The sequence below is a fragment of the Carettochelys insculpta genome, chromosome 10, assembly GCF_033958435.1.
Source record: "Carettochelys insculpta isolate YL-2023 chromosome 10, ASM3395843v1, whole genome shotgun sequence".
In the NCBI taxonomy this organism is placed as follows: domain Eukaryota; kingdom Metazoa; phylum Chordata; order Testudines; family Carettochelyidae; genus Carettochelys; species Carettochelys insculpta.
The window spans coordinates 30,885,860-30,907,931 of NC_134146.1; the positions used below are offsets into that span (position 1 = coordinate 30,885,860).

Consider the following 22,072-nt stretch of genomic DNA (forward strand, 5'->3'; position numbering starts at 1 on the left):
CATCATGCAGGAAATGCAGACTCTTTTCTGGGGAGAAGGAACACAGTTGGAGGAGGGGCAGACCCCTGTGCGGGTATTGAGTTGGGATGGGGGGGAATGTGTAGGAGTGTGAGAGGGAGGCCAGGCAAGGCAGGGGTTAAACAAGGCCTGTTAGCCCAGTCAGCCCCTCCCTGGTTCACCTGCGGACAGTGTCAGGCCTGGATGGGTATAAAGGGAGTGAAGTCAGTTCAGTTTGGGGCTGACCAGTGAAGAGGCAGGAGGCCCCAGGCCAGAGCTGTTACCCAGTTAGCCACTGGAGGGTACAGCCCAGGACCCTCTCCCAGGCATCGAGGGGAGTGAGGAGCCCAACCCCAGGGGACCCCTCTCCTGCCAAAAGGTGGAACTAGATTCTCAGCACCATGCCCCAAACTCAACCCATAGCCTCTTGGGTGGGGGGCTGTGGACCTACCCAACAGGCCCTGGCCAGGAGGCCTAGCCACTAAGCCACCTGGGCCCAGGTGTGAACTGCTCACGCTGGGTTTGCAGCAAAACTTCAGTAACCAATTGACAAATGGTTCACTTAAATGAAGACATTGCAGATGTTCTGCTGTGCTAGGCCATCTCTGACTTGGGGGACAGTGCTATAGAATTTAAGTTCATCTGGCCCTAGAATACATTGGACTTCAGCTTACAGCTTTGATAGTGCTGAGCTTAAGATAGTAGTAGTATTTTCACTGATCCTACAGGTTGAACCTCTTGTCTGGTAACCTCTATTAATTTGGCATGATATTAATGAGCTGGATGACTGCTTGGGGGTGTGGCCAAGTTTTCCCATGGTCCCACAAACTTTGTTTACAGCCACCAGTCCTGGCTGTCCGTGTTCTGTGATGTAATTTACCCCAGATATCTTCTAAGAGCCTAGTAATTAGTGGAAATGTTGGTAATACTGCTAGGCAATATTGACCTCCTGTGGTTTGGCACTGGTCAGATCCCGAGGGTGCTGGGCTAGAGAGGTTTACCCTGTAGCAGATACATGTTATCAGCTCTCTCATGCAGAGCTTTATTATGTAATGAGAGTGTGCCATCCATTAACTACACAACATGCAATTCTTTAATGCATTATTTCGTTTAATAACCTTAAATGTTGAATAAAACTTAAACTGTTAACTTGCTTTGATTCCATTATCTCTCCCTTTCCTGAAGGTGAAGTGATTAAACTAACTGATGTGAAAGACTTCTCATTGTCCTTGTGGCTCATATTTATAATCTGCGTGTGTTATTATGTGGCTGTGTTTCCTTTCATTGGACTTGGGAAGTAAGTGTGACTTTTTTTTATTTTTTAAATGACGTAAACAAAAGCTTGTAGCAAAAGATTGCTTCCTAATTTAACATACAGTACCAGTTTGTAACAAAGTTGACAAAACTACTTGTAGAAATGATGTGAATGTGTAAAACTATTTAAAATGAGGAACATTTTTGGTAAATTTCTGCATGTTAGTCTGCTTCTGATAAGAGTTCAGTGATATTTCTTGTGCCATCTCTTACCATCTGAGAGTTGTGATGTGAACTTTTTTCTTACCTGTTGGACTATCTAGATCTACTTTGGGATTTAGTACTGGTTGAGTAACATAATGCATGTTACATTTGTTACCTAAAATTTGAAATTGGGTTATTTTAAAACTTTGCGGTCTAATGCTGTAGAAGCCATGGAAGGCTGCCATTTAGTGCTTGCCATTATCGTTAAGTGGAGATTTGAGTAAGCATAGTGGTAGCTTGAGATTGCGAGGAATTTGAATCCTGTCAAATAGTCTTCTTGGTTTTTTTTTTTGGTTTTTTTTTTTTTAAAGACACACCTACTTAATTGAAGCTTGATTTGTTATGTAACTTCTTCTGAAACTTATGCTCTGTCCTAAGGAACCTATTCCTAAGTTCAAATCGTATGTATTATGATGAGTTAGAAAAACAGACCTTTTCCCTGACTAAAGGGTGGTCAAGGACATCAAACTCCTTCCCCAGATTTCTCTAAGCTAATACTGATGTTTTGCTTGTAGACCCTTTTTGAAAGGCTTGGTTGTTGCTGTCCCATCTCAGGATTAGCCACCAATGAGTTTTGCTTTTTAATGGCTTTCAAAAAATGTAACTTCTGATATAGATGTTTTCTTCTATAGTAACTTCAATCACAGAAATCAGTCTGTCATGAAATACTATATGTAGTATCAGTGTGTGGAGATTTTTTTCTGTAACATGCACAAAAAAAAACCCAACACCTTGGTCAACTTGATTTCTTTTCTATTTTCACACCATGAAACTTAAGCTAACAAGTAACATTTTACATAGGTAGAAAATAATGTAAAGCTCATCTATGGATTTTTCTTCAGGGTTTTCTTCATTGAGAAATTCAGATTTTCTTCTCAAGAAGCAAGTGCAATTAACAGGTATTCCCGCAAATACTTGCTTAAAGGCTTCTATGTAAAACATGTCTGTCACTATTTGGTCTGGTATCCTGGTGGGGGAGAGAGGATAGTCTTCCCCAAAAATCTCATCTTCAGTTATACTTGGGTTGGATGACTAATGCAATCCATGGGTAGGCTCTCCAGTCAGGGAGCATCCCTTATGGGAAGTCCAGATATAAAAAATGAACCATGGGGATTTTCTTTAGAAAAGGAAACCTCTGCCTGATGACTTCTGTTAGAGGAGCCGTAAGCACTTCCATAACTAGCAGAGCTTATTAAGATTGGCTAATTATACTTTGTAGCTATATAGCATTCAGCAATCAACTAACAGGTATAATAGCAAACCTGTGAGGTAGACTGGGAAAGCTGTGTATCGTAGAAGTGCGTGATAGTGCTAGCAAGAGAATCCATCACTTTCTTAATCATTTGTGTTCTAACCAGTAGATCACATTGCTGGCTGCCAAGACAGCTTGGTGTTTGGGATGATGTAATTCTGACTTCCACAAATGGCTAGTCACCTTTTGTGCAGTATAAGTGGGCTCTTCTGAGGAAAATAAGCAAGAAGCTGAACACTAAATTTGTCCCATTGGATTGCCAGATTCTATTTGTTCCTTTATTGGGCACAGAATGTATGCAGTGAAGAAGGTATTTGGTGTTTTTATAGATAGTGATGCTGATGCTGCTCATGGGAGGACAGAAGCTACATTGCGGTTTTTGAAAGGTGGTAGACTAAATGTATTTTCTAACTCTTTATCGCTTTTTCCATAGCATTGTATATATAATATCAGCACCCCTGTCTCCTATCTTTGGATTCCTGGTGGATAAACTTGGAAGAAATATTATCTGGGTTATGTTTGCTGTAGTGACAACCCTTGCTTCTCACATTATGTTGGCCTTCACTTTCTGGAACCCTTGGATTGCCATGGTAATTCTTGCTAATAACAATGACTTTGTGTATACATGGTGTGTCTTAACCATTTTTTCTATCAGGGCTCCTGACCCAAAGAATGTGGGGTGGGAATAGGAGTTCCATTTAGCCCCGCTGGGGAGGGTGGATGGAGGAATGCAGGCAGGGGCATGGAAGCATAGAACCAATGGGATATGTAGAGCTTCTCTAAATCTTCCCTGTGCCTAGAGGCACACCAGAGTTTCTGGCCTGTAGCATGCAGATTTGCATAAGTCGCAGTATGGATGTGGCCTATGGGCCAGAGGTTCCCCACCCTGTCACCTCTGGTTGCAATATGATTAATTCTAATTATCGTGCTCTTGTGACCCTTTTACTGACGCTGTGTCCACTATAATCATCACCACAGAGATAGGGGTGTCTGGTTAACTTTCTCTACACCATTCATTATTTTTCTCTATTTACCCTTCATTTGAATATAAGAGCAAGGGAATTCTGTAATAAATGGAAAAGGGACATTGTGGCATATACAGCAGGGTCCCTATATTAACAAATTTAAAGTTCATGAATTCAGTTATTCACTGGCAGTGGTCAGTGGCTGCCATATTCAGGAAATTCAACATTTCCGAGGGTTCTCAACATGGAACCGTTGTGAATGTTGCGACCCTACTGCATTACACATGACTGAAGTTACCACTGGTGCTCTTTTAAAACCAGATTAGGCACCTGCTAATGAGCACTCCAGTTATTAGCTGTATGAACTCTTGTAAAGATCATATGCCCTTATGCTTGAGGAAACAAGCCAACCATGGGAGTGGTCCAGGTTAGAAGAACACTTCCCCTATGAAAAGGCCATTCTAGAATGCTAACCCAGGTCTGATCTATTATGCTAATTCCTCTCCTTCTTTGCATTTTGGTAGGGGGCAGAAAGTAGGTTGTAAGACTGCAATTCCTTAATAGTTGTCTCCTCCTTCCATTGAGCTGGTGGCTCTAGGAAGAAGCTCCATGGCTCTGAGGTTTTCCAGAATCTGCTCCTTGTAAACTTCTTGCATTTTCCTCTGGTACTGGCTATTCTTTACTAAGTTCATGAGCTAGATAAGCTGTTTTGTCAGTTGTCTACGAACACGTGAGACCCAAACCACTTCACATCTATCTCATTGAGGTTTTGTGTGTTAAAAGACAGCCAAAATGACCTCCTCCCCATGGCCCCCCCCGCATCTTCTGTACATAACTTCTTCTCAAGACCTACTGCACTTGAGTGTTCACTTCTCTGAAGTCCTGCATGGTGGACTTTAACTAAGGCACTTGGCTTTCCATGTGATAGGAGAGGGGGGTGTGTGTGTGAGATTTTTATTTAAAAATTTGTTGCATATGTGGTGATTATACTGTTGAGAAACCTATGGGCTTTTTAAATATTGATTCTCCTGTTCAGAGCTTCCACTATAAGATGTTGATAACCTGCTACCATTATAGCCATTATTAATCCCTAATCATTCCCAGTACAGTTCGACCACTCCAGTTCTCATAAATTGGCTTCTCTACATATTAATCTCCATGGAACTAAACTTCCCCTACTCTCCAGTCTGATTTCTGCTTATGCAAAGGTCATCCAGAAACTTGTTGTCAAAACTCTTCTGCTTGGCTTATGCTCCTATCATCAGTGAGTCTGACGCATCTGTTGAGGAAACGGACAGATGTGCCTTTTTAGTTTAAAAAAAAAAAAATTTTATCCCAAGTACTATATTTTGGTATTGTGGAGTTAGTTGTAGGGATGTTGGTGGTTACAGTTCACAGGCAGGGGCTGGAGCAGGGGGTTGCTCCAGCTCTGCAGGACTGCAGATACGGGTGTTCCATCCTGGCTGGAGCTTCCTCAGTCCCTGGCATCCTGCAAGCATTAGAGGGTGACTTGGGAGGCTACTCCTGCCCAGGCTGGAGTGGCCTTCCCAGCTGCCACGCCCCACCCCCCCCCAAACCTACTTGTTAACCAATTATAAATGGGATTTTACATCCCTAGTTGTATTGATCACAAATCCTATATATTCATTCTAATTTTGTTTTCAACAGTGTATGTTAGGAGTAGCCTATTCACTCCTAGCCTGTGCTTTGTGGCCAATGGTAGCTTTTGTTGTGCCCGAACATCAACTGGGAACTGCTTATGGCTTGTAAGTATTGATATATTTGTCTCTTGGAGGTCTATAATGGACACTTCTAAATCCTGAAGAAGCATTTAAATTTTGAGTAGATTATGCCTGATTTAGGTTCTGCAGTGAAATTTAGCAGCCATTTTACAAAATTAATCTGAGTAGTCCACAGTTTCTTCAACAAGTGATTTTTGATTTTCAAATAAATCTAATTACTTTTTTCATTCTTCTGGAATTACTGTGTCTCATACATTTTGCTTTCCCCATGTAAAAGAATTACTGGCAAAATAATAGGTTTCAAATGTAGGAGTTGATTCTGCCCACAGCTCTGTGGATGCAGTTTGTACAATCTGAGAAAGTGCTGAATGTCTGCTTTGATGCAACTTGTGCCAGTATACGGTGTCAGTCTTGTATTTATCAACGTAAATAAGGAAACTCCTGTAGTTACTGTGCATACCTTAACTATGTTTACTACTTGTTTTTAATTTGGATAACCAGACTGTTTGTGTGTGTATGTGGTCTTTTTTTTGTGCTTTAGTATGCAGTCAATCCAGAATCTGGGTCTGGCAATTATTGCCGTAGCAGCTGGCCTGATACTGGATTCTCGAGGGTATCTGTTTCTGGAAGTCTTCTTCAGTGCTTGTATTTGCTGTAAGTATGTTACTGTGGGAATTTATGGCTCCTGCGTATAGAAGAGCTCACATGATATTTTTCCCATGTGTTTCTGTTGTATAGATTGATACTTGGGTGCTTGTTTTTATAAACAGATATTGAGAGCAATTTTCATTTTAGGTCTGATTCTTTATCCTCAGGGGACTTTAATATAGTCTGTAATGAATGTGGAATATGTTTTGGAGGGTAAATGAGGTCATATGAATATTATGTGTAGTCAGAACCTTGATAGGTAACACTGAAACACATGAGTTATGCTAAAATTGGACCTTTTAAAGGAAAGGTGTAGTGTGTGTTGCTCATGTTAAGGTGTGTGTGTGGTGTGGGTTTTTTTATTTCCTTCCCTAATCTTGCTCTAAACACTGTGTGGAATTTTTGTAGTGGCTAAGTGAATTAGAAGCAAAGTCAATAGGGCCTGTACTCCTAATTCATTTAGCTGACTTTTAAATCCCACCTTCTGTCAATACTGCTATGTGAAACATTTGACTGTAGCTTGCTTGTATTTTAGAGTAACAGCTTAGTTTTCCTCCCCTCGCAGTAACCTTCCTGACGCATCTTGTGTTTTTTTTCTAGTGTCTTTAATAGCTGTAGTTATGCTCTATTTTGTCAATCATCTCACTGGTAAGTGCATGTTTCTGTTGTCTTTTTTATTCTGTTTTGAGTCAGCAATTTCATTTATTACAGTGAACCTAAATCTTTCCTTTGTAACTATTACAAGTAGGGTAATGGACGCTATTCTGGCTTGAGTCTTAAAACTTAACCATTTTATAGATTAAAAATTTTACCCTCGTAATGGAGATGTTTCTACATCACTTCAACATACGATTTTTTTTTTTTCCTTTACAAAACTTACTTACAGAATTACCTCACTCTTATCAATATTTCGAGTGCTCCCAATAATTAAGCTGTACGGGGGACTCAACCTATCCTTTATACTAACGTGAGCATTATTTTTAACACACCTGGTACTTACCATAGCTAAATCTTACTTATTAAAGGAACATAGTACAGCTGCAGATACATATTGGACTTGTTAATCTATACTAGGCCAGGTGTTCTTGGGAGTGGGCCATCAAAATATGTCCTAGCAGGGGGTGAGGGGGTGGCATTTAGGGGCTGGAGTCTGAAGCCCGAAGCCCTATATCTGCGCTCTATCCCCAGGCCCCATCCTCCATTTATGGGGATCTAAAGTCCCATGGGCTGAGCCTCTCTGTCCATGAGAAGATGGTGGGGGAGAGGGAGAGACTCACTGCTTGTTCCTCCAGCATTGTGCCTTGGGTGTCTCTGAAGTGGGGCAGGATCCAACCTCAAGGTAGTAGAGGCCAGGGGGCTGCTACTTTGCCATTCCCACCACTATCACGATCCAGGAGACTGACAGCAAGAAAGCCCCTGATGACCATATGGAAGAGATGCTATAGGAGCCCTTCATTGAGACTGGCCATCTCCATGTCCCCATTGGGCAAATTTTCATATTTGTTTCTAGATCTCCACAGAAACTGTCCAAGTGCTGTTTGCATTTTTTTTTTTTAAACTTACTAGCTCTTGAGAGCCAATTACCTTAGTTCCCCCATAACTGTCAAATCTAATTGTATAAGAGGGGTAGCTGTGGTGTTCTGTATCTGCAGAAACAACAAAGTCCTGTGGTACCTTCTAGACTAACAGGTGTTATGATCAAAAACAAAAGCTTTTGTTGGTGAAGATCTGCTTCATTAGCTGCATGTAGTGGAATCTCTACTATGTGCATCTGACAGAGCAGGTCTTTGCCTATAAAAGCTTATGATCCAAAAACCTGTTAGTCTATAAGGTGCCACAGGGCTTCTCATTGGGTTTTATAGCTAATTGTGTGTCCAACACTGGAATTGGATAACATTAGCATTGGAGAAAAGCTGCTACATTCAATCCATTTTGCTGCTAACACTGAGTTGTTTTTACCAAGGATGTACTAGCATTTTATCCAGTAGACCTGTAAGTAGCCCAAGCTGTGCAGGGCTTCCCCACTTTCCTTGGTTTAAAACCAGCAACAAAAACTTAAAGGGATAATTGTCCAAAAAGGAAAGTAACTTTTTAGCACTTGCCAATATTCTCTGAACACAGTCTGTTACTTAGAACTGAATTCGCTCCTATAGATTCTACACTTAAGCTATTAGTGCGTTGCTCTAATGCATCTGATTTATGCAGCCTTGAAATGCATTGACTTGTAGCTGACGTTGAATTTCAGTCCTCCATCAATTTACCATCTCTAACTTGGAAAAATGAGAGCGCGCGCGCGCGTGCACACGATATATAAAAATTAGTAATGTTGAGACATTGGGATAAGACAGTAAAGTGCTCGTTCTAGTTGAGTATGCTATACAGAGTCAAATTTCAGAAGTTCCTAAATCCAGGACAATTCTGTTGTAGGAGGTGATCTTAACTGGTCTGCAAAGAAAAGGGAAAAACTGCAAAAGGTAGCTGCAGCTGAGTAAGTATATAAAGCTGAGAATTTGATGTCCTTTTGAAAGCTTTAACTTTTACATATTTTGCAATTTTCTGTGTAAGTTGACAAAGGTGTGGCAAACCCCTGCCATCGGCATATTTTGTTTTCGCTGAAATGAATGTAATGCAAGCACCGAGTATATTTAAAATAAATACTAGCACTGCCCATTTCTGAACTAAAATATGCTCAATGATGGCCACCAGTGTGCCTAGTTAATAAAATGTTTTCATTCTTTAGTCAAGCTTTTGGTTATAGTTTTTAATTGCTATTGCAAAAATAAAATACAGAGCACAGTATATCTGTGCTAACCTGTGTGTCAAGTAGCTAAAATAATCTGGGTTAAATATCAAGCAAGACCAAATAAGGTGGTTTTGGGTGGGGGAAGGAGGATCCTAACTATGGCTTCAGAAGCCTAACTGCAGGCACCTGTGTCTTATGCAACTTGAATTTTTTCCCCACTTGGGGTGGGGTGTCCCTCTGTGAGGAGTGAGTTCTCACTGCTTCCACTGCCCTTCAGTTTATTTAAGAGCTGGTTTTTTAAGGTCCTGTTTCCAAAAATCTGAAGTCTAATTTGTTTGTTTGTTTTTTTTAATGCACATCAAAACACTTTTTTCCCCTCTTTAGCGTAATTGACATTGAAAAGTCTCTCCTGCTTTTAGGTCTTGGGGGTGGGAATCATAATTGAATACGCAAACATTTCAAACTCACGTATGTCCAACTGCTGACTTCCACCAAACCTATGCAGAGTGCATCATGGGCATAACTGCCCCCTTCCAAGATCAAGGGTTTAAAATACATTTCTGAAATACTGTTATTGACATATGAGTTTCGTGGAAGGCAACTTCACCAACTTAAGGGCTGCATCTACACTTGCATTCCTCTTTCGAGAGGCATGCAAATGAGGTACAAATTTGCAAATGACACCTCATTTGCATATTTCAAAATGGCTTCTTTTGAAGGAAAACCAGTGTAGACACTGCTTTCTCAAAAGTAAACTCCATCTTCAAAAGAATACTTCTGCCCTTTTTTTAATGGGAAGAAGGATTCTTTCAAAGATGGGATTTAGTTTCAAAAGAGCAGTGCCTACTCTGGTTTTCTTTCAAAAGAAGCTATTTTGAAACAAGAATATGAAAATAGGTGTCAGATATGCAAATTTGTGCCTCACTTGCATTTTTGTTCCTCATTTGCATACCTCTTTCCAAAGGAATGCAAGTGTAGACACAGCCAAGGATTTAGTCTGTCTACACAAACGGCGGCAGCTGCACCATGTCATGGTAATACTTCAGTGAAAATACTAGCTGTGCGGATGGGAGAGTCACTCCTGTCTGTATTTAGGTACTTCAGCTCCCCAAGAGGCAGTAGCTAGGCCTACAGGAGAGTTCTCCCATGGTCTATTCCACAGTCTCTTTTCTGTCTCAAGGATATGGATTTTTCACACATTTGAGCAATGTAGTTAGACAAACCTAATATCCTGGTGTGACAAAATGGCATTAGCAACATCGCAGTGAAAGTGAACTTAACTGTAACACACAACTTTAAGATATTGTAGAAATCCAGCATAGCTGGGAAAACACAGCCCATTTGTAAATCCTGCACACACACCGCCCCCCGCCCCCCTGGAATTTCTGCCTTATACATTTTTAAGGGGAAAAAGAAATCTAAGGCCATTAGATTTAGACTAAAATCTCTTATTTTCAATTCCTGGCTCAACCACAGACTTCCTGTGCAATACTGATCCAAGTCACTTTATCTCTGGGATGGTTAATTCCCTGTCTCAGGTGTTGAGCTAGTCATGACAGAGGCATTCAGATAATATGGAGATGACTATAGAAGTAGGTCTAACTGGTTTTGGCTTAAGGCCCATTTTTGAAGCTGTTACTTAAAGGATGGAACAGTAAAGAGGCTATAGGGTGTGTTCTTTCAGATTTTGGTCACAAAGATGGTTTATCCTCCTGGAACATTGTGAAATGTATTTAATGTGTTCTGGATTAATGTCCTTTAATGTCCTATGCTAATGAACAAAATTCTAAGTTAGGTATTATGAATAGTTCATTAAGAGGAATATATCTGATACTTTTGAACACTGTGCTTAGTTTTGGAGTAGTGCTGTCTAAAACTTGAATTTTCTTTTTGATACAATAAAATACCTTACCCTCTAAGCAGCAGCACTGAGAGGGTAAATCTAATTGTATGTTACATAAATCATAATTTTGTGCCTAAATTAGTGTTTTGGCTTGTCTAAGTGCTAAAATGTGAAGTGATAGACACGTTACATATGCAAGTTTGAACTGTAAATAGACATTCCTACTGCAGTGGCTATAGAACTAGCTTCACTTCAGAGGAAAAAGTCGAGGACAGAAAACTTCTGTGTATTGTCTGTGTATTTAAAAAAAAAAAAAAATAAAAATTTTGCAACCTCCTTTACGCATCCATGACTTCAGAATGAAATCTTTTAACAAAAACCAGCTCTGACATAATTGCTGGTGGTGGTGGTTTGCTGTTGGCATGTGGCAAATGTTTGGTGTCTATTCCCAGCCCTTGGAGTAGCACTACAGAGGTGGGAAGTGGACACCTTAATACCCCACTTCAGCCATATGACAAGGGAGGCATACTTGGTTGCAAAAGGTATAATACTTGCGCTAACAGTAATAAAGGTGTGATGCTTCTTTGGGGGTAAAGGTGCAGAAAAAGAGGCTACGTCAGGATGTGGAGCACACTCCATCAGCAGAAGCAAATATGTATTTTTCCATGACTTGCAGGTTCTTATGGTCCCTGCAAGATGTGTGCAGTAGTTCCAATATTTAATTCAAATGATTAAAATTTTGTTCGATTTAAAGCACCCTGAATGTCATGGTTCCTTGCAGCCGTGTGTTTTCAATAATTCTAACTACAATGTTTTTTGCAGAAAAGAAATTTGAATAGCAAATACCATCCAGAAGTGGGGACCATTTGATCAGCAACTTTTCAACTTGAAGAATTATAGTGTATTTATAGCTCGATGCTTAGCTCTGGACAATACAGTTGATTGGAAAACATACTAACATGCCGAGGATTTTTACAGTAAACTATTTTATGATGACACGCTTTGTAAATTTTTAAGAGCTACCAAACTTTTTTTTTCTCAGAGCACTTATGCTGCATTTGGTCATAGCATTTTAGACTGAACTGCAGTATCGTGTAACTGCAAAATGTCTCCTTTTCAACCTGAAGCCAACTTTTTTTTGCAATGTAAACTACATAAAGCATTTCACTTAGAGGACCAGCACTTCTGTTTGTCTCTGGTATCAAGAGTGTTTTGCCTAATAATGGTGTTATTTGACTTATATTTTTTGTACTGAAAAGGACATTTGCCTTCCAAAACTTAATAGGTCTCTGTGTGGCTTTGTCACATTCTTAGTACAAAACACTATCAAATGTAGCTTGAAAACACAGTTGTCTTCCAAGCCTTTTACTCTTTATGGAAAAGGCTCAAGTTGAAAACAGGTGGGAGTGGGGGGCCATTTCTAACAAATACGGAATGGTCAAATACTGGATCTTCCATCTTTGTTAAAATCAAATTCTGATTGCTATTAATTCTGTAAGACTGCTGAGCAGTCTAAGGTTTTTCCACTCTTTGTGTTTATCTTAACATTTTTAAGAAATCAAATCTTGTTTGATAGACATTGTTTTGAATTTTGTTTAAAAAATGACTCAGCATGTTGTAACTTTCCACTGAAGTTCTAAGTGCTAAATAAAAACAATTGCAGAAAATAGTCTGTTTTTCTTGAATATCAAATTAGTGTGATTTACCGAACATTTTTCTCCTCTCTTCTGTTAAACCAGCAGTCCTATAAACATAAACTGAGTTACAGAACTAAAATGAACAATCCAATTAATAGAACAGATTCTGGTTTGCCCATCTCTTAATTTAGTCCATTTTTGTTTTACAGAGCAGAAAAGCGAGAGAAACTCAGACGTCAGAATGAAGATGACTTGGCCAAATTACAGCCAAAGAATGACTTTAGTTTAAGGAATAGGTATCTCTCCAAACTAGGAGCTCAGGTATTAGTAGCCAAGCAGTTTTTAAACCTACAGAAGATAGGGCAGTGTGGTTTTTTGGCTTTATTAAATCTAAAAATCCTACTTATGAAAGGGCTAAACTTATCGCATTGCTATTAGCAATGAATCTGCTTGCAATTAAAGAACAAACCAAAAACCTGAAGGGTAGAATAAATCTTTCCAGCTAACTGTTCAGCTGATCAGCTTATCAATGAGTCATCATGCTTTCACACTTATTTTTTTTCAGCTTCCCGATAATTACTCTTCCTGCTTATCTGCATTGGCACACAGAAGTGTGCTGAAATAGCATCTCTGCACAAGTTTGTCAAGAAGTGGAAGGGCTCTGAAGCTTATATAGACAGAAACTTGCCTCCTAGTCAAGGACTACAGATAACAGAAGCAGAATAATGCACCATGTTCTGCAAATGTAAATCCTAAGTGGATTTCTAGAATATTTTGACCATGTTACGTTGAGATCTTGTCAGTCTCCCATATGGTAGTTACCTCATCTGGCTCTGTGTTCGAACCTACATAGTGTCATCAGCAACCACCAGACCTTAAATGTACCATCAGTAAGTGGCTCCTATTATAATGTGAAATGCTGCTTCATATTTGAAGCATTAAGTGAGTTTTTACTTCTCTGTGCCATATAAAAACAAATCTGAAACTTAAACCTTGAGGAAACATTAGCTTGTTTAGTAGTTGAACTGTTCTTGATGTAGACATTAGTCCAGTCCATTCTGCATTTTATGCTGGACATCTTTGTTAACTTCTGCATTAATTAGGTTTTACTTTTTCACTTGGAAAACGTAACCATAGAAACTGACTGCCTTTTTAAATTCTGTCAAAAGATTTTTATGAAAACTTGGCTTTTTTTTTAAATATTCATTTAAAGCAAGACTTAGAAGTTGCACTAGTATGGTAGTGATAAAGTTGTTTTCCTGTGGAAATGATACAATGTAGATTTTTATAACTCTTGAATCCTTAATTACGATGCTACACTGATTGTAGAATTGTGAATTTTCAAAGGAGGTGTGAATTGTTGACTAGTTTCAGTGTTATCTGCCATGAGAGAATTGGTTTTAGGATCAATTTGATCACAAAGATGTGTGAGCTCTCATGCTTTCAATGGACACAGAGCTATGTTTGTAAGCAGGAACTGGACGTGTGTGTGTGTTTGCGCGCGCGCTGCGTGGATAGTCCATCTGACTGAGTATTCAGTCTTTTTAAAACTAGTTTTAATCTGTGCTAATTTTTTTTATAGTCTAACATTTATTGCTTAAAATTCTTTAACTGCATGTGAAAGGCAGTGTCTTTTTTTTCCAAAATAGGCTTATACAATTGTTAGGGTAACAATTGTAAACATTTCTCAAGTTACTTCTGATTTAACATTTTTCTCCATTAGGAATTTTGCAAATGCACATTTTTGAGAGTGTCTTAATGACTTCAGTATTCTGCAAGCTTTATCAGAGATAAGACTGCCATGGTCTGGTCTCAAGAAATCTATTCAGGAAGATAGTTATAAAACTTACTGTTACTATTTAAATTGCATTTACACTTGGTAGTACTAAACTTTTTTTGTGGGGGGGTGGGGGTTTACTGGATTATGTACAGTTGACTTTTGGTTGTACACTTATCAGTGCTTCTATCTTAGCAAATAAAACTAAATGGACAAGGCTGCTTGGCTCTGTTTAATACTTGCCTCTAAGCAGTTTTATGTAACTTTTTTGTTATGATTGCTGCCTTCTATTTAGGGAGGACCTCAGGGAAGGAAACTTCTCTAGGGCAGCCCAAGTTCTGTGGTTGGTAGTTGAAAGTAGATCTGTGTTCTCCCGCTATAAAGAAACAAGGAATTCTGGTCTCTTCTCCCAATCTCATGGGTCTCAGCTATCCATGGTAATACTGTATCAAGCATGGGCCAAAACAGTTTCACAAATGGCACAGTTATCTATACAAATGTGTATACTGGCATCCTGTTAAAATTCCCTGTGGTCTTCAACACTTGCTGTACTTTAAATGATAGTGAACTGATCAGTATGGGGTATTAATCTTCCTGGGGTATGCCTACAGCATGAATAGATGTGACTTCAGCTAAGGTAAGTACATCCATGCTAGCTAAAAACAGTGAAGATGCACAGGCTTCAGCCTGGACTGCACCAGCCCCCTAGACACTTCACCATGATAGCCTGTGCTGAAACCCAGGCCACTGGGTCTTATCTGTTACAACAGCTACATTAAAGCTAGCCCAGGCTTATTGGCCTCTGATGCAATCATGCCTTCCATTGCAAGACCCATGAAGCACTGTCATGTGCTAAGTAATGTTGCCTCGACTCAAAACACTCACCATTCAGTGGCTTTTTCTGACCTTCCCATTTCACTTTATTATATGGAACATTAGTTTAAGTGAGATACAGAGGCCATATGAACAGGGCAAATGCTGTTTGGGGCTTAGTACCATGACAAACACACCATTAAATATCCTCTCAACTTTATTAAGAGACACTTGGGAGGTTAAAATTAAACTCTTTAGTTCCCTTCAGCTGGAGAGAGTATTTTAGAAGAGAACCGTTTGTTTGCCTTCTAAATGGCAAAAAGTACTCTTGGTAGGGGAAAAAACTGAAGTCAGTTGAGATGGGGTGGAGCTGTTTAAAGTCAGAGTTCCTAGACAACAAAGAGGCCTATACAACTGTTGAATCTCTCAGATGAAAAATGTTGGCACAGCCCATAGTCTTAACAGCCACTGAGATCTGGCAATGTTTTGCATGACTTCAGGGCATTGCACTTTGCTGTACTTCTGGTCAAGTGTTTATAGCTGAGTTGTAGTGCTCGAATAGCTAAGCCAAACTCTTGTAAGAGGAATTGGAAAGAGAAAGAAAACCGGGGAAGGAAGAGGAAATGGTGCTGTGTACCAGTTCCACATCCTAGTTGGTATTTTATGATAGAGCTGGCAGAGGTGATGTCATACAGGTCCCTCTGGTCTCGGCAGGATCTCTTTCAGGATCTGTCTGGAGAAAGGTCCAGGGTACAAGTATGGTGGGATGGGGGTAGGGAATGGTGTAGCAGCTATGATGGACTCGGAAGCCGCTTCCGCACTGTCCACTTCCCATAGTTAGCCCACTTGAGTGGGGCTCATGGGGAAGCTCTGCACTCTAACTGCAATCCACTGTGACCCTCAGCCAGCATGTAGAACAGGTTTATTAGCTGATGACAATACAGCGTAGAACAAATCTTGTTGGTGCAGAAACCGTGACCATTGAGTAGAGACCAGCTATGGAGGTACAAAGGCCAAAGCGAGGTCTCTGGACCTGCCTGTGTGGTCAAGACTGACCACCTTGTTACTCCTCCTCCCAGCTTTTGTCTTGCTTCCTGGGCTAAGAGACAGCTGGTTGCATCTCACTCGTGGGTCTCTATGAAGCAGCCAGCCACAGCCGGCGTGTGGGGAGCTGGAGCAACCCTTACAAAAGTCTCACACACTTTTTATTCTGACCCCTTAGATAATGGTGCAATACACAGGGAAACTAAGGTATGTGCAGCAGTTATGCAGAACACTAAAACACAACAACAAAGGAACCCCCCCCCACTTTGTCACATGTTGATTAGTGTCTTGGTGATGCTTGGGGGTGGTATGGCGAAGAGGATGTGCAAAGGAACTTGAAGTAGCTGAGTAACTGGTTGTTAACTTGCTCAAGCTAAATGTTTGTGTTTCAGTTCTGCTAGCTGTATTCTTTGAATATTGTCAGATGAATAGATGTCTTATTTTTATAAATACATCTAAATAAAGGGGGAAACTACACATTGATAATTTTGCACAACAGTAGTTTTGGTGGGGTATGTTTTCTTTCTATTCTGTAATTGGTGTGGAGTTAGGAGTCACAGTGTGTTCTCTGGGATGAAAAGTTTGTCCTGAGATGCAAGTGTCATATATTATGGATGCTACTGGAAACACAGAACACTTCATAATAAAACCTTACTGCAATATGTCTAGTCTGTGTGTCTCCCTTCTGTGATGAGCAAACAAGGTATTGGGCTGAGGGCACTAGCTCAGGATCATCATACTGCACACTGCAAATGAACAAAACAAAGCTTGTACTTGTCTGGGTGGTCATAATCTAACTTTTAGTGAAGCTTCAAGCTTTTGTTTTGTGCCTTAATTATTGCAGATAACTGCCTTTTGCAATGGGGCATTGTAGAGTTTAGAAACAAAACTTTAATTACTGCATGTGGTAGGCAGTGGGAGCCACTAACTTGCATGTCTGTGAAATGTCAGTATGGTAAACCGTCAATATGCGGCTTCAAGTTGCATGTAACGCACTTTAATGTGAGTTAAGCGCAACTTGAAGCTGCTCTGTAGCCCCTTCCCTTAGCAGCCTGGCTGTGAGCTTGACAGCCACACAGCTGGAGGAAAATATGGGAAGGGTTTTAGCTTGCCCAGCTGTGGACAGCTACACAAGTTAAAAGCCTCTTCCCCTTGCCTTCCCTCAGAGGGTGCAGGAAAGCATGGACAAGCAGCCAGGAAACTGAGGGGAACCAAGTGACAGCCTGGTTCCCAGCTGCCCTGTGCTGGTGAAACTGGGAAACTGATCAGATTGGTTCCTTTTTCTCCTCCTGTGGTACCCGCCCCCCCACTTGCACAAAAACTTTGAGTTGGGGGGGTTGCAAGACCACAATCCTCATGTGACTGTAGGGTTTACTGTATATGTAAAAGGGTAACTGCTTCCAACTGGAAATAGATTATCAAACCCAAGCCAAGTCATTGCCCAGATCTTTGGCCCTCTATTATCATCCCCAGGGTGCTCTGCAGAGCAGAGAATCTCAACACTTCCAGATGCTGCAGCCCTTTCAGAAGTCTGGTCATGCATACACCAAATTTTCCCTCGCTTTAAAACTATTTTGTTTACAAAATCAGACACATTCAAAAGTATTGCCCCACACTGTTACTGAAAAATTGCTTATTTTCTCACCTGTATTGTATTTTAGTTTGTACTGGCTCTGCTAGTCTTTTTATGTAGTCTGTTTGTCAAATTAAGTACATATCTAAGTGAGGTGATGTACTCCCAATGCAAATATAACCCTGGTTTGACAACCAGTGCTGCAGAACTTGTGCCTATTCATCCAACTATGGCATCTGTTTTTTGGCAGTAGCACTCTGGGGCTGCTGGATTATTTTTAAAGATAAACAATAGTTCTTGAATTTTAGTAATGCAGAATTGGAAGGGACCTCAAGAGGTCACCTACCTTATTCTTCCTCTCCCTCCATATACTTAAAGCAAGCTCAAATATAACCAGATGATCCCCCACCTGTTCATCTGATCTGTTTTTAAAAATTCCAGTGACAGGGATTCTCCAACTTTCCTATATAACCTGTTCCAGTATCTTAACTATTTTACAGTACTTTTCATCTCAAAACTTACATAGATTACAAGATTCTAATGCAAGAAAACTGAAAAAGATGTAAATAATGAAAATCTACTACATTAGCCAGAATCATCTCTACAAAGCTACAGTTCCCACACTGTGGTAGCAGATCTGGTCCCTCAAACAGAAAGGGGGATTACTAAAAGTTGGTTTTGGAAGTTCAGTATATATTTGGTATGTGACAAGTTACTGGAAACCATACTTCCTTTTGATTTCAGTGAGTTTCTCAGCTATACTTATTCCTCTCCAGCTCTGTGTATAGTTTCCCTTTCCATTGGGGGCAAAAAATGTAGTGGGAATTTTGAGTGCTTTCTTTTTTGGAGAGGGGTGTAGGTTAGTTATTTCTCGGCTGCTGCTGTTTCTTGAGATTGTGTTGGCAACTTGCCTTCTAGTCTATCGAATATTTCATTTTCACTTCTCTAGCTACTCTTTACCCAAGCTTGTTTCAGCATTAGGGGAATTTCAGTTATACTGTATCTCTTACTGGTGCAGGTGAGTGTTCTACAGCTTCTCAGTCATGAAGACAATATAAACTGCTCCTGTCTTTCTTCATTGGAGCAAATCTGCAATGAAGGGCAGTCCTTAGATCACTTTCTTCAGGTTTCATTCCACAGCAAGGGAAGGCACCCCCTGGGGCGCACTTGACTTGCCCTTAACCTCAGGCCTAGGAAGGGGAGCCACTTTATTTAACTTTAGTTCCAGAAGGAGTGTAATTGTGTTGGTTTGGCCAGAAAGAAAATACAAGATTGGGGAAAAGCAACTATTAAGACCCACTAGTGGCCTCCAAATCTTGTAAAATAAGGTAGCTCCTTGTAAGAGAGGACAGTCAGCTTTCCGATGGACCCGGACGTAGAGGTAAAACGTACGGGAGAGATGGAAAGGAGCTAAGCAGACTGCAAAAAGCCCACAGACTAGCAAGATGGTCCGGATTGATTTAGACCGGTTAGTGCTGCTTGAGACACTGGTCTTACCAGTAGTTTGAATCAAGCTTCTGATCATCAAACAGTAGCAGATTAAAATGATCAGAAAAGGACAGAGGAAACCAGTCACTGTTAGAACCATACCATAGGGGTAATAGTTTGTGAAGTTATCAGGGCTAGTCAGATCATAGCAGACTGTATGGTTATTGATGAAGCCAGTGCGAGCATAAATGAAGCTGGGCAAGAGCTGCACAAACACCAGTATCCAGGATATAGCAGTGCCAGTAACAGCTAGTTTCTTGGTCTGATAAGGTAGTGAGCGGATGGGGTAGCAAATCCCCAGAAAGCGGTGGATGCTTATGCAAGTCAGTAGCAAAATGCTGCCATACAGATTGTTGTAAAAGAAGAAACGTACCAGCTTGCAGAGCAGGTCTCCAAAAATCCACATGTCCTGCATGGCGTAACTGATGATGAGCAGGGGCAGAGAGAAGATGTACAGGAGATCAGCCACAGCCAGGTTCACCAGGTAGATGGTGGTGCATGTCCACTCCTTGGTGTGGTAGCAGCATAGCCACAGCATGGTGCCATTTAGGAGCATCCCCAGCACAAGCACCACGCTGTATGTCAAGGGGAGTAAGATTTGCTTGTAGTTTTCTTCCAGGGGGCACGCTGCTGCTTTTGATGTACTATTGACAGTTTTGTTCAGCATCTCCATGGTAGACACAGCCTCAGTCACCACTTGCTGCTTTGCTGCTGCTTTAAGGCCATGTCCTTCCTCTGCTGCAAATAGAAACAAGCACATGCTGTCAATTGTTACTCTTGCCTCTTGCCCTTTCAGAACAGCTCAAGTTTTAATTACTGTTTGAAGTGTCCAGAACATGTAAACTCCTATAGAAATACTTTTTACTTAGGTTCAAGGAAAGCAGGAACTGTTGCAAAATAAGCTTCCAAGGCACATGCAGATACTACTAGTAGTTGGTCGAGACAATTAAAACAAACCTAGACTCTAAAGAACATGGAAGAAAGGGGGCTTCTGCTTTGACCTGGATCACAAGTTGAGGATCTACTTACAAGCACCTTGCTTCTCAGAGTCCAGGTAATATAGTCAGCTCTAGCACTAGTCACAACACTTGTCCAATGACGAGACCTTTTCTTTCTGTAGAGGTGGGAATTCTTCACATAGCTGACTAGGCTGAAAGTGCGCTGTGGTTCAGTACAGAAAGAGGTTCTGTTGATGTCTGGCACCACAGCAGCAACCTTGCTGCAGTACATTACAATGGAATGGTTATTGGGGGAGGAACAAATTTTGCATAGAATGCTACTTGCAGTTTCTGATTTGTTTTGGTTTACTATTAGAGGTAGTTCATTTGAAATAGGAAGCAAATTTGCAGCCAACCCTTAACAAGAGCTTAACATAGAAAGAAAACAAAGTTGATTGATAGCTGCAGCTGGTGGTGGTTACTGATGTAGAAATGACTCCAAAGAGCAGAGGGAAGGATAGGGTTTCACTATGACTCAGAAATGTGTTCTCTAAAGTGTAATAAGACAGGATACAATTATTCTTATACCAAAAGGTTGGAAAGAGGGTTATTACTACTTTACAGTTTCCTCTTCATCTAGCATATTTGAAAATATTCAAAACTGATTAGGGAAATTAAGAATCTTTAATGTTTTATAGCCCATTTAGCATTATTTGTGACGTACAAAAAAGGAATTCCAATGATTGAGACATTGCTAATCTTCATTATAAAAGGGGTGTTTTGAAAACAATCAAATTAAGCAGTTGATCAAAATGACAAATTATCTTTTAATTTCTCAAAGCTAGGCTGATGCTCGTTCCATTTCCAGTACTGATCAGCAAGGCCAAAATTGTCCTGTTCTTGTAGTGGTGTTTATCTGCAGGAACACTATGGTTTGTTGCTAATGTGTAACACAGGCACTGAATAGTGATATGTGCAAATTCTGTAATTTTGGGATGCTGGCTTGGGGTGGGGTGAGGGACTGAATGGTCCAGAGGGTTCCAAGTCCAGAAAAAGGACACTTTCAAACTCTGGCAGGCTCAGTTCAGCACTTTCACTTTTATATGGTTCTAATCTACAGGAATTTTTAATCCTAGCTTTTGGCAAGCCATCTACTGAGCTCATATACAGATCAAATTTCTCTTCATTGCCAGCTGAGATATATAATCCTTTTATCAAGTTTAGAACAGGAACCTTAATCAGAAAAGTTTGCTACTTAGATTTTTGCACTTTGTCATTAAGCGGTTCTACCTCTTCTGTTACGTAAACTCTGTACCTACACAATGAACACAATCATTTGGGAATATAGCCAGTATCAAAACTGTGTAAAGCCTTATTGTCAAAACAGCAATACCTTTTTGAGTTTTGTGTTTTGTACAGGTATAAGCACAGGAAGTAAGTTAGAGGGTGTGTGCCTCAACCCCCTGCTGCTTGCCAAGGGTCCTGGCTACTCGATCCAGGGATCCCTCTTGGCTCTGGGGTCCTGGCCACTGGAGGCTCTGCTGCAAGCTCTAGGGCTCTGACCTTTGGCTCTGCAGCCATTTCCAGCTGTGGCCACAGCCTGGGGAGATCAGAAGAGCAGACAGAATAAGGTTGGGGGGCACTCAGCGCACCTACCTAAAAATTGTTCCAGCACTCCTGCATACAGCCACTAGCACAAGCTCTCCAGAACTTGCCAGCTTGGTGCTACCACAACACAATAATCTTTCTCCCTGAGGTCCCAGAGAAACACATTGTCCTTTTGCAATCTGTTCATAATAGCCCCACAAAGGCATTTTCCTTTCTCATTCATGCAATCATGTTACTACCCTCTCTAAATACCTCTACCAGATTTTCATCCACTATAGTGACAAATGTAAGGTCCTCATCACCACCTTCAAAGTTCTATATAACTCTGCTCCTTCCTAATTCTTTAGTGAGCTTCAAGTTGGCCCATGTGCCGTCCACTGCGGTAGTGTGCTCTTCCTGCCTCTCTTTGTCTACTTGTCAGTTTCTCCCTCATCTTTGCTGAGCTCTCTTCTATTATTTATCACATTGACCTTCCTGACCTCATTG

The 22,072-nt window shown here is 40.6% G+C and overlaps 2 protein-coding genes across 4 annotated transcripts in view; one reads left to right on the top strand and one right to left on the bottom strand.

Moving 5' to 3' along the window:
* Positions 1-14,434, top strand: part of MFSD1 (major facilitator superfamily domain containing 1) — a 34,289-nt gene extending 19,855 nt beyond the window's left edge. Inside the window, exons 9-17 of one of the 3 annotated variants that reach the window (XM_075004088.1) lie at positions 1,183-1,294; positions 2,358-2,414; positions 3,201-3,357; positions 5,401-5,498; positions 6,016-6,128; positions 6,723-6,770; positions 8,550-8,610; positions 12,555-12,666; positions 12,911-14,430. In XM_075004088.1, the coding sequence (XP_074860189.1) occupies positions 1,183-1,294; positions 2,358-2,414; positions 3,201-3,357; positions 5,401-5,498; positions 6,016-6,128; positions 6,723-6,770; positions 8,550-8,610; positions 12,555-12,666; positions 12,911-12,970 (818 nt within the window). In that variant the 3' untranslated portion in view covers positions 12,971-14,430. Of the gene's footprint in view, positions 1-1,182; positions 1,295-2,357; positions 2,415-3,200; positions 3,358-5,400; positions 5,499-6,015; positions 6,129-6,722; positions 6,771-8,549; positions 8,611-11,530; positions 12,425-12,554 lie in introns of those variants that run through there. The other 2 variants (XM_075004087.1, XM_075004089.1) reach the window with 2 other exon arrangements.
* A 483-nt stretch (positions 14,435-14,917) lies between these two features.
* On the bottom strand, positions 14,918-20,313 carry LOC142018350 (P2Y purinoceptor 3-like). The gene is made up of 2 exons (XM_075004090.1): positions 20,070-20,313; positions 14,918-19,778 (listed from the first exon to the last, which is right to left on the bottom strand). The coding sequence occupies exon 2, from the start codon at positions 19,711-19,713 to the stop codon at positions 18,682-18,684; it is 1,032 nt and encodes a 343-aa protein (XP_074860191.1). The 5' UTR covers positions 19,714-19,778; positions 20,070-20,313; the 3' UTR covers positions 14,918-18,681.
* Positions 20,314-22,072: the final 1,759 nt, after the last annotated feature.